Below are 12540 nucleotides of genomic sequence, written 5' to 3'. Positions count from 1 at the left end.
CAAAGTAATCTGAAAAAGGAAAAAGATTTGCACAGGAACTAAGAGGTGAATCTAACCCTATAGTTTATCCATATGCTGTTACTGACTCCTCATCAGAAATGGTCTCAGTGGCAAGGTGACTGTCTTGACGAAGGGAAACAAGGAATAAGAAAGTTCAGTCCGTGTTAAGAATAAAGGTAGTCATATGAAATATTGACTTTAAAGTTCATTAGAACTTGTACAAACTCTGTTTTTGCAATATTGCAGAATAAAGTCCTGTACTGTACACTCACTCCAGCCCAGCAGGTGGCGGAAATAAGTCCAATTATACGAGGTTAATCGCCGCACAGAAGAATGAAAAGAAGAGAAACGGCGCCCTCTAAAGGCGTGTCAAGTATGTCGCTTAATGAGGCCGGTCCTCCTTAAATGTTTGTGACAAACATGGCGTTGTGCGGTATTGGGGGGGAAAGTGACACGTCCTGCCTCGCCCTGAATAAATACTGAGTCGATGCTGCCAACCTCTATATGGCACGGAGGGAAGTTCCCTGTCAAAAGTACACAGACATGCACTCTTAGCCAGCATCAAAAGTCCAATGTTCAGCACCGCCTGCTCGCCTTTTTATTTTTCCGCCGCCGCTGCACTGAACACCCAGACTGCACCAGGACTCACAGCTGGCTGAGTTTGCGGCGATAGAGGAGGTCCGGATTGACTTCAAAAAGAAAGTTAGGCCGGGGTACCGCAGTCATGTCTGGACAAAACACATTTGTCAGCCCGTTTCACAGACCCCAGTGTTTGGCTGCTGCAGCTCCCGCGGGGAAAGCCAAACTTACCCATCCCGGCAAGGCCATTTTAGCAGGTAAGAAAGTTGATGTGGGACTGAGCAGAGGCCGCCCTGCAACTTGTTTCGAAGTTTCAACAGTGAGCCTTTAATTGCAGGTGGGATCAGAGCATAGCAGTAATCACTTCCTAGTGTCTCCGGCAAACATCTGCTGCTCAGCCTCTGTGTTATCACTATTATTATCTTCTTTTTATCTTTTCAGGCTAAAGTGTTTGCTTGTTTCTCTTTTTGTTGTAGAAAACCTGACATTTGGTAGATTTGGTCTGTTCAGCCAAAACATTTAGCAATTTGGTAAATGATAAACTTAAAATAAGTCTGCCTCTTTATGACCCAGGATCCAGGAAAGGGGGTTTTGCACACGTCTTACTATTTTGCTAAGTATTATACTGTTGTACAAGTACAGCATGGTTATTTTGAGAAGTTAGCAGTCCACCCTTTATAGTCGACTGCAGCAGGCTTATCTGTGAACACCATAATCAGGAAATAGCGGGTAGATAAACATATCTGAAGTTTTCAAGTGTCTTAAAAAATAATGTCAGAGTTCAACATTAAACCAGGATTCAGTCTGAATAGGAGCAATAATTACAGCAAGCAAACTCTGATGTGGTAAGAACAAAATTTAAAGTATTTCTAAACAGAGGAATAATTATGGCCTCTAAGACATGAACAGAAGGTCCATGTGAGTCTGCTGTGGTACAAAACACTTACCTGCCTGCACAGAGCACCTGCTGTGACAAACCCTGCTCCTCAGCTTGGGGCCAGAGGAGCTGGTATGATCTGGGACTTGTAGACTCTAGCATTCAGACAGCTGAGTGAAATGAACTCTGGTGTCCTGCAGGTTTCACGGGTCAGTCAGTGACATACACATATTTTGCACAGCTCAGTGTGTACTAACTAGAGGACAGTCAACATTGCAACATTGTTAGCATGCACACACATGCTCCAGTTTTACTAAGCTTATTTTTTAACATTAGGATCTGGTTGTATGCCAGATATCAATTAAGCTTGGTCCTAGATTATAAATGTCAAGTGGAGCTTTCTGTTGAACTTTGCTTTTAGGTCCAGCTTTAATCCATTTTTGTGAAACTTGTTATAAAAGTTCAAAGATAAAGCCGCACATGTCCGTGTGATTTTTCTCTGTGTCACAGTCAGCAGTTCAGTGGGTGTTTTCTGCTGATGTGCTGGCTGTGTATGGTGTCCTCAAAGGCCCAGCTCTCCATGTTCCCTATAATGAGCCACAGTGACAAAGCACATTGCTCTCTCACCCTTTGCATGCATTCTCCAACATGCCAGCCACAAATATGGTTCTCCTGCTCTCTCTCATTGAATCCTGGCAGAAATGACCACTTGTTGACTAGAAGCACACTAGAAGAGGACTTTATATATCCAACTTTGTGTATAATGGGAATAATCTGGCTGTATCAAAAGTACTGTAAAACACACTATTAATAACCCAGTATATATGTGATGTACATAGATGGAGCTATTGTTGAGGCATTTTTGCCAAGAAATCCCATTTTTCTGTTGGCACTGAAATGCCATCTTCTACTTTTTTTTCTTTTCTTTTTTTTTTTTAAGGTGTAGTTTGACAGTTTGACTCACTGCATTTTTCCAAACATACAGCTTTCATATAGCTTTCATGTGAAAGTTGAAGTTCTTATTCACTTGGATAGTGTTTGGCAAGTGTGAATGGGAGATTATCCACACACCATGTGATGTCACAGACTATGTAAAAGATGTACATGGCCACTTTTATGTCACTCACTGGTTAACACAGCATTAAGATGAAGCAATTAGCCTGGCTTGTTCAAAGATATTAGAATTACTATATGTTGCTATTACCTCATAAGCTTACTGGCACAATATGCGCTCTTATCCTGCTAGTATGAAGTAAAAAAAAAAAAAAAAGTAAATGTAAATTAAATACTTATGTATGATTTTTTTTTTTTTTTTTTTTTTCTGAAAAAGTACAGGTCATGTTAATAACCTTTTACACCAGTAATATCTTGGGTCTGTTTTACATTCCTTCCTACTGTAACATTTCCAAAAGATACTACTAAATATTGCTGTTCTAATGTTTCCTAAGGAACCACGTGCCTTCTCTTTATAGAAATAATTTTTGTTATTGTTGCAAGTAATTTTAAAAAGGAAAAAGTAGTTTCAGAATTCCTGCTCGGCATGTCTGTACATGCTGGACTTAATAAACCAGTTCTGTATCTTTTTCCAGCTTCAATATGGGGAACGAGCTGCAGGTACTACTCAGCTGCGTCTTGATGCAGACTGTTTTTTTTTGTTTTGTTTTGTTTTTTTCTATTTAGACAGAATTATGCCTGGGTGTGTCATAAATGGCACCGTTTATGTAATGGGCTGGTAGCCAAAATGCTACCATGTTTGATGTTGTTGTGAAGACAGTGGTTAGTCAGACTGTAATTAAGGGTTTTTTTTTTTTTTTCACAAACAGCCCCACTTGCTTGTTTGCGTGTGAGCTAGAATCATTGTTGTGTTGGATTTTTCTGCATGACATTTGTTTGAAAGAATGCATGTTACACAACAACACAGAACTGAACTTGTGAATGAATCCAAAAGTAAACATGAGTGAAAAAGCACATTAAAGCCTTTATTTTCATCCACTGAGTTCTTAGTTTTCCCCATTATTGCCAGATACTCTCAACACATTGAACCCAGAAGCACACTGGCCAAAACAACCTATATTTTGTCTAGCTTTTCCCCTTTTTACCCCACTTTTTACAGTTCTTAATGCTTTGACAGTTTACTACTTGTAATTTAAACTTGTCCCTTCTGGGTAGTCGAGGAACTGGTCCGCTGTCACCTTGCTGAATCCATCCTGCTGCACATTAATGTGTATGGAGAGTACACACCCCCTTGAGTTGGAGATGGGCCAAGGGGAGTATCTGTAGTCAGAAAACAACTGAAAAAACAGCTGAGCCAATCAGCTGCAGGATGCTTGTTAGCTGTTCAACTGCAGATCTGTAGCAACCAGGCTTTTAAGGTGGAGCTAGTCTGCACTTGTACATGAATAACTATAGCAGGCATCCGTGAATGCTAATGTGCACCTCACTAACATTTTTGAAAAGCGACTTTTCTTTTCACACTTGCTTTTATTCTACAAGCCGTATCAGATATCCTTCACACCTAACCACACCAAGGTTTTTATCTGTATTCCTTTGAGCTTCTTTTAAATGGTCACATGGCTTGCATCTTGTGTGTATTTTATTTAATTGATTTTGTTTTTTAAATTTATTGCATTTTATTTTGTGTGAGCTGCAAAAATAAATCTTTTAGTCTTTTAAATAGCTCGTTTTGACTCTTTTGAAACCAGCATTTTCTTTTTCCCCCCTCCTCCTTGCCCGTTCTTTAGGTGGGATTGCAGGAGGCATAGAGATCTGCATCACCTTCCCAACAGAATATGTTAAAACACAACTGCAGCTAGATGAAAAGGCCAATCCTCCTAAATACAAAGGCATTGGTGAGTCCTTGTTTAATGTTGTCTTTTTCTTTTTTTTATTTAGTTCTAGCACTTTTGATGATATCACAATTCAAAAAAAAACAAAACACATTTAACATACCTTATAATTAGGGGTGCAACGATACACAAAATTCACGGTTCGGTTCGGTTTGATTCTTTGGTGTCACAGTTCGATATTTTTTCGATACAAAAAAAATGTTCATGCCTTTTTAATTTGTCATTTATTAAAATTATAAATATTAATTTTAACTCAAAAGTACAGTTTTTAAATTTAATGTTGCTGAAACAAAAAAGTAATAAAAAAATAAAAATATCTGATTGAGGAATCACTCATCTTTGGAAAAGAGAGTTTATTACAGAGAAATGGCTCTTTCCAAAATAAAAGCTATACTATAAGCTTCTTCTGGGCTATATTCTCAGCAGCATATTAAACATATCAGGTCCCCATAAGGAGAATCATGTGCTAACGGCTGTCTAAATGACTCGGGTAAAGTTTGTAGCATGCGTGCTTGTTGTTTTTGTCTGCTTCCACTTGTCTTTGCACTAGGATGCTGTCGGAGTAAATGTGCAGTCATATTCGTTGTGTTCCCACTAGTGCTGTCAGCATTAATCTCGTTGAAATTATGTTAACGCCACAACACTGCAAATCTCCGTTAACGAGCTACCGCCGATCGCCCCGTGTGTGGGGCTAGACGGCCAACACGTTAACGAGCTAACTGCGCTAACACACTAGTTCCCACCCATGTAATTGAGCATTGCGTGGCACATCCAACATACTGTTTTACTTTAGTCCATGACGCGCTTACCTTCAGGGTCATACGTCACATGAAAACCAAAATAGTTCCAAACGCCAGATCTGAATGAGGGTGGGGGAGGTTCAATTTGCCATGTTGCAAGGAGAGCTTCTGTCTCGCTAGCTTCCCCTGCGCTCAGTGAATCTGCGTTCGACTACTCCGCCTAGGCTGCACTGTCGAGCGCAGATCCACTGAGCGCTCAACACAGACAGCATCGTCAGAAGAAAAGTTGATAAAATAAATTAAAAATTTTGTATTGTTCGATACATATGCGTACCGAACCGAAAGCACTGTATCGAACGGTTATCAATACGAGTGTCGTTGCACCCCTACTTATGATGCTTCAGTACTTTATATTACATAAAGTACAGTGCTGATGTAGAGTTAACATTTTTAATAGAACTTATGTGTTGTTATAGTGGCTTCAGAGCATCGGTAATATGGATATCAGTTTAGCAGAGTATCTGTAACTTCACAGAGATAAAACTGGTATCAGTCTTCTTATCTAACTACCATAGAAATCTTTCTGAATCTCTCAATCTATCTCAAAGATTAATTATTTAAACAGAAATCATAGATATTGTTGAAGGAAAAAATCTGAATGAATAATACTTTCAGGATTTCTTTACTTATTAAAATACAAAATTGCAATTCTCAGGTCAGGTAAGGACCTATGTATACGCAGGTATTGACGTTAGGTGGCTAATCTAGATCTGAATGACTGTGGGCGACCCTTACAAGCAGACAACGTGGAGGAGGTGGGCCAAGTTACCATTTCTGTCCTTTGAACTTTGCTCTGCCAGTTTCACAAGACAGTTGATCCCTTAGTAATCAGGCTTTGTACTTATGGCAGTTGACTCCTGTTGGATCTGGGGAAGAATCAAAGCTGCACATGCTGATCTAAATAGCTGAAAAGGATGTTAAACATGGCATAATAATAGATAAAAGTTCAACTCATTGACAAAACAATGATAATGGGCATTCTGGACTGGGCCTTATAATGGCTCAGATGGGTGAGAAAAAACACAACAAAACATCATCTTTAAATTATTGCTCGAGACATACAGTAGACAATACAGAAAATGCGTTTGAAAATGAAAAACCAGAACAAGCAAATAACACCAACACTGTAATAAACACATTTAAAGTTGTTTGCATGAAGATACCGCGACTTGGCTCAATGCAGAATTTCCAATGATGTAAAAACGTATTTGTTTAATGGCTACTTGAAACGGTTAAGGATCAGCTGTACTGGGTGTTAATCATTAATTGTTTAATCATTTATGTTGATTTGAAGTTGTCGCAATCTTTTGGGCTGTTTGCACAGCTCTCCTGACTTACACACCTGGAATAACAAGCATTGTGAGTGCGCAGACATTAGCAAATAGTGTTTGTGTAGTAAATTGATCTTTGCTCATGAACTTTGGCACAAATCGTGCTTGCGTACTGAAACTGAGTACACAGTACAAACCTCGGTACAAAGGACTGTTTGTTGTTTCCATCAAATTCAGTCTTATCTGTTAACAGTTTATTAGAGGTTTTTTTGTTTTGTTTTTTTTTGTTTTTTTTTTAAATAACTGTGCATATGCACAACTGATCTTTGATACCAGTGGATCAAAGTAAATTTCTTTTTAAAAGCTGCTTCCTTTTGCTTTTTCTCTTGTCATTTATCCTGTTTCCTTCCCTCTGCAGTTGACTGTGTGAAGCAGACAGTGAAAGGTCATGGTGTGAGGGGTCTTTATAGAGGTCTAAGCTCGCTGGTCTATGGCTCTATACCTAAAGCAGCTGTCAGGTACTGCAGCGCCACAAACAAAAAGCAAATGAGCACACTAAACACGTTTTGGAATGTGCATAGTCATCTATTAACTTTACAGCAACTTTTTTCCAACTTAACTTCAGGATTTTTTTCAGGGTTTTTCACTTTGTTTTACAGTGTAGGAATAACATCATGCCATCAAAACTCAAAATAAAAATGTTTCTAATTTTGAAGCAAACTGTAGCTATCACACGATATCATCAAAAGATTTGTCATTGATTTGTATTTGCTTTATGATTAACTGAATATTTGATCAGTTGATTTAAAATTTATAGCCATATGAGTAAATAAAGGTAATTGCTTATTTTTTTATTTGTTCTTAGTTTTGATTGTCACTTGTGAATAATAATTGATGATTTGCCAGGATTTTTTCTCATCCAGACCTAATCTATATTCTCCTCAAGCTTCTTCAGGAGTTTCCTAGTACAGGCCATGGTTGTAGTAAGAAAGGCCAAATGTTAATTCATTAGTTAGTGCAATTCACAATAGGAAAGCCCAAAAGTTGTTACTATTAATGGCTTCTAAGTGAGATGAAATGTATCTCTGAGTTTGTTTAAAAAAATTCTCTCACTTCTACAGATTTGGGATGTTTGAGTTCCTCGGTAATAAGATGCGTGATGAGAGTGGCAAACTAGACAGCAAGCAAGGATTTTTCTGTGGCCTTGGAGCTGGAGTGGCAGAGGCTGTGGTTGTAGTCTGTCCTATGGAAACAATTAAGGTAAAAAAATAAGTTGAACACATCATGTTGTGTGTTTCAATTCAAATATTTTTTATTACGTGTGGTGGAGATACAAATCTCTCTGGGCTTACATCAGGAAGGATATCTGGTGTTTCTATCAAATCAAATCAAATAAATGGAACAACCCATTGGTGCAGTCCCTTGTGAATAAGGAAGGAGCCAAATGTAGCTTTTAGTGGAGTAAGTAAACTTACTTGTGTGGTATATGAATCTTGGCATGGTATTACAGTAACATAAAATAACAATATAGAGGAAATGTTGTTAGTTTTAGCCTTTGCCTGGGTAGGTACATTTGTCAGCCTAACCTTGATAAAGTTTCTTTAGACAGGTTCCAAACTAAGTGAAATGACCCAGAAATACCTGTGTGGCAGCCACAAGAAAGGCTAGCTGATTTCTCTAAATGCTGAGAAAAAGTGCTTCAGTGCTCCCTTAATTAGCTCTATTAGGAATAAATACACTTGACCAAGGGATCAGAGTGATGCATTCACAAAGAACATCGACAAAACTGACAGTGGTGCATAATGGTAATGTTAATTATAGGTGCATTTTCCATTTCGTACCATAACTTGCTACATGTATTAAATTTTCAGTAAACAGGCTGTCGAACCCACAGCTGAACTCTAAATTGGATCATTTTTCTCTGGTTAAGATTCCACTGAAAGCATTAACAGGTAGAATGAAAGCTTTCACACTGAATCATCTCCCCAGAGAGTAAACATAAAATGCAATAAATTTGATTTTATAGGTTATATGTTAAATCTTTGGAATGACACAATTATTTTTTTCATGGTTCTCATTTATATTGATCTGAAGTACAGCACAACGAAATACAGTAAGAAGGAGTCAGGGTGAAGTAAGATGTGCATGTATTGTTGTATTATAGCACTTCTAGTCAATCTAACATCTAATTCATATACTAAAATGGAAACTAATAAACTAAAACGGAATCAAACATAAACCTTTTATACGGTTAAAAACTTCAGGCATCAAAATAGAAAATATAAACACAATAAAAACACAAAACTAATATCCCTGGTGCGAACACAATTGGAAAATTAAAGTTATGGGATACTGCAGTCATTTAACAGTTCAGCTTTGTCCTTGCAGGTCAAATTCATCCATGATCAGACATCAGCAAATCCAAAGTACAGGGGATTTTTCCATGGGGTGAGGGAGATTATTAGATCCCAAGGTAAGAAGGGCTTCAGTTGCATTATACTGCCACCTGTTGTTCCTACCATTTATACACATGTGTTATTTAGATAATTATCCTCCTTATGACTTCTGAGAAGTTCATGAATTCATTTTAGGTGATAAATATGAAAGCTGTAATGAAGGTTGTCATGAAAAAGTGATTATTTTACTGTTGCACTTTTAGGACTAAAGGGGACTTATCAAGGGTTAACAGCCACTGTCCTAAAACAAGGCTCAAACCAGGCCATCCGCTTCTATGTCATGACTTCACTAAGAAACTGGTACAAAGGTAAGGGAGTCAATACATTTGCAACCACTTGATGCAAATAAAAATGCAGTAAAAAAAAAAAAAAAAAAAACTCTTTTTGTTTCTTTTTTTTTTTTCTGACACCTAGGTGATGACCCCAACAAAGCCATTAACCCTTTGATAACTGGACTGTTTGGAGCTATTGCCGGGGCTGCCAGTGTCTTCGGAAACACTCCCCTGGATGTCATTAAGACCAGAATGCAGGTTAGTACCTTAACATATTTCCAGTTTTCCTAGTTTATCCCTTAGCTTTCCAACTAACATGTATATATGCATATTTTCCAACAGGGCCTTGAAGCGCACAAGTACAAAAGCACAGTAGACTGTGCGGTCAAGATCCTGAAGCATGAGGGACCACTGGCGTAAGTTCATGTGCCTGGTTGATATAGTATCTGGGGAAAAATGATTTAAAGGTTTTAAATATATATCTATTTATTCTCACTGTTGGATCTGGCCTTGTTTGAACTGTTAAACTGTCAGTTACCACATTTATATTGGTGAGAACATCATGTAATTTAGTTAGTGACTGCATAGTGTAGTGGTTTACACATCTGCCTAACATACCTGGTTCAAGCCTGGTAGGACACATACATCCTTTGGAGGATGTTTCAGGAAGGGAATCCTATGTGTGTGGTGACTTATCCATCTATCCATTAACCCACTTTATACTATAGACTGAGATTAAGCCTGTTCATTGTAGGAATGATAAAAACAAAGGTGTATTTAAACTCAGAACACATCTGCAGACAATTCAGAATCAAAATGATGTAAGATTTGGATAACCAGAGGAACACAAACTGAAAACTCATCTGTTTATCTTCATTTTGACCATTTTTTTCAAGGTGTTGTGTTATCGTTAATGTCAAAGTTGCTTTAGTTTGATTCACAGGGAAACTTTGTATGGCTCGTCTGTATAGCTTTATAGGTGCTCTGTTTCAGACTAGGTCTACAGCTGCTAATTGATATTTTATCCTCCACTTCATAACTGTTCTTTAAAAAAGTAGTCAGCAGCACAGTAGTGGAGTTGTTAGCACTGTAACGTCACGGGACCGGTTCAAACACTGGTTGGGCTCTTTCTGGGTCGAGTCTGCATGTTCACTCTGTTGTGCCTGCGGGGGTTTCTCCTCTGTACTCCGGCCTTCCCCGTAGTGGCTCAATAATGTAGCAGTTTACACATTTGTCTAACAAGCAAAAGATCCCCAGGAGAGACTAATTCATTTAGGGTCACATCATCAGGTGTAAAAAAAAAAAACAAAAAAACAAAAAAAAAAAAACAACTATAATAATAATAATAAAAATATAGCTCTGGCTTCCTCCCACAGTTTAACAGCGCCCATGTTAGGTCAACTTGTGGCTGGACATTGGGTGTGAGGTAGATGAAGTGTGCAAAGTATATTGAATAAACTGTTGTATGGTTAAATGTGACTTATAGTCTGATGTGCTTTGAGTGGTTAGTAGGACTAGAAAAGCACTGTATAATTGCAAGTGCCTTACATTGTCATTACTTCATTAATTTCATTAACTTCTGTAATTTCATAAATATAACAAAAACTAGGGAATGAATAAATGAATATACAAAGCACAAAAATAAAAATAATTTACTGCAGAGTAGCAACATATTATACATTTAAATATTTAAAACTTTAGTTAAGCTGAATTTCTACTTATAGGCTCTGTCACCTATGATCTACGGCTTCATATAGATATTTTTGGTCAGAAATGACTAAATTTGGCTTACAGAGTTATTGCCACTAACTTTTTAAAATAATTTTTTATTGACCCTGTAGTATTGTGAAACTCTGATATCATGGTTGCCTAATGTAACATTCACTGTCTGTTACTTCATTAGGTTCTACAAAGGTACTGTGCCTCGGCTGGGTCGGGTGTGTATGGATGTCGCAATAGTCTTCATTATCTACGAGGAAGTTGTGAAGCTCCTGAATTTGGTTTGGAAGACGGACTAAAATCAAGTTGTGCTAAATAAGCAGGACTGTCATGACAGGCCAATCTCCTTAAATCCTGTTTCTAGGTTCAAATATCTACCTCCAAGTGATTTTTCAGAAAGAAAGAAAGAAAGGGATTGGTATGTTCTTGATTTATTTATAGCCCAGCAAACAGTAGTTGGAACTATTATCTAGCAGAATCACTGCTTACAGATGCTCTTTTTTTTTTTTTTAAATTCCACAGAACATTTTTTCACCCTGCTCAATCAGAGAACTGAGAGTGCTCTCAACACAAACAAGGAACTAAAGTTTGTACGTACTGAATCAAAGACAAACCAGTTACTTACCTAATGTAATATATAAACTATAGGTTAAAAAATTATGGGGAGTTGACTCAAATTTATTGAATCAAAAATTTAAACCCCTTTTATATGCAAGTTGTCAGAGAGGTTAGAAACCATTCTGAGGATGTGAAATGCTCCAAAAGCTGCAGGTACATTAAGAACTGCATGGCCGAAGTCAAGATTACAGAGTAATCTGCTTTGTGATTTCTTTTATCCTCTCCATGCACCTTGGAAGCAGGTGAAGTTGTGCCAGAAAATTATTTTTTGCTAAGATTACAGAGTAACCAGTTGTGGAAGATGCAGCATTTCTTTAAATGATAATACACATGTTCACATTATTTAGAAATTCACATTTCCATAAAGAAAGTGTTTGTGGGTAAAGAGGGTTCACTATTAAGTTGCAGAGATGTTTTAAATCAGTTAACTTACTAATGTCACTAAAAGTGCCTACGTGCTGTATAATGAATTTTGTGGTGTTTTGCGAATAAGAATGATTATTTAATGTTGTCACTAAAGACTAGAATAATTTACACATACTACTCTGTTCCAGTCAGTGTCTAATAAGTTCATGTCTTCTATTATCCTTCGAACTGTTAGTTTTTTGTTGTTTTTTTCATTCATTGAGAAATGGTGTTATTAGTGCCTTCCATCTCGTTCCTTTCTCATTAACTTTTATTTGCAGTTTATTTTTATTCTTAACTGTGTAATATTAGTTGCCTTTTCTTTTTTTTAATCAACTGATGACCCAATGTGCCAACTGCTGCTTGAAAATATAATGCCATGCTATTAACTGGAGTTCTAGACACGGAGTCTGGTTGTTTACATGCAATGCCTTTTAAATTAGTTTGCTTATCTTATCTCTTTGTGGAGGAGACACAATGTTTACCACATGTTGCCTTTTTCAGCCTCCCGTTTAACCAGACCCTACAGGAGCATCACACTTTGCCACAGATTTTTAAATATTTCTGGAGTTTTCTTGTTAACAGGTGAATATTCTATGAAAAATATACCAGGAGTTAAAAGCTGGTATTGTGCCTTCGATCTTCTTAATTCTAATATCAATGCTCAGAAATAAACATGGATCAGACTGTTGGTATG

General features: G+C 37.4%; 1 protein-coding gene across 1 annotated transcript; it reads left to right on the top strand.

The window, feature by feature from the left end:
• The first annotated feature begins 32 nt into the window (after window positions 1–32).
• slc25a1b (slc25a1 solute carrier family 25 member 1b) lies at window positions 33–12534 on the top strand. Its single transcript, XM_026173035.1, has 9 exons — window positions 33–836; window positions 4198–4305; window positions 6792–6891; window positions 7495–7633; window positions 8762–8846; window positions 9033–9137; window positions 9244–9359; window positions 9444–9517; window positions 11005–12534. The coding sequence occupies exons 1-9, from the start codon at window positions 725–727 to the stop codon at window positions 11117–11119; spliced, it is 954 nt and encodes a 317-aa protein (XP_026028820.1). The 5' UTR covers window positions 33–724; the 3' UTR covers window positions 11120–12534.
• The last annotated feature ends 6 nt before the right edge of the window (window positions 12535–12540 follow it).

This window comes from Astatotilapia calliptera, chromosome 7 (genome assembly GCF_900246225.1).
Source record: "Astatotilapia calliptera chromosome 7, fAstCal1.2, whole genome shotgun sequence".
Lineage (NCBI taxonomy): Eukaryota > Metazoa > Chordata > Actinopteri > Cichliformes > Cichlidae > Astatotilapia > Astatotilapia calliptera.
Note: the sequence above shows the minus strand (reverse complement) of the source record. Positions and strands in the feature narration are given on the sequence as shown.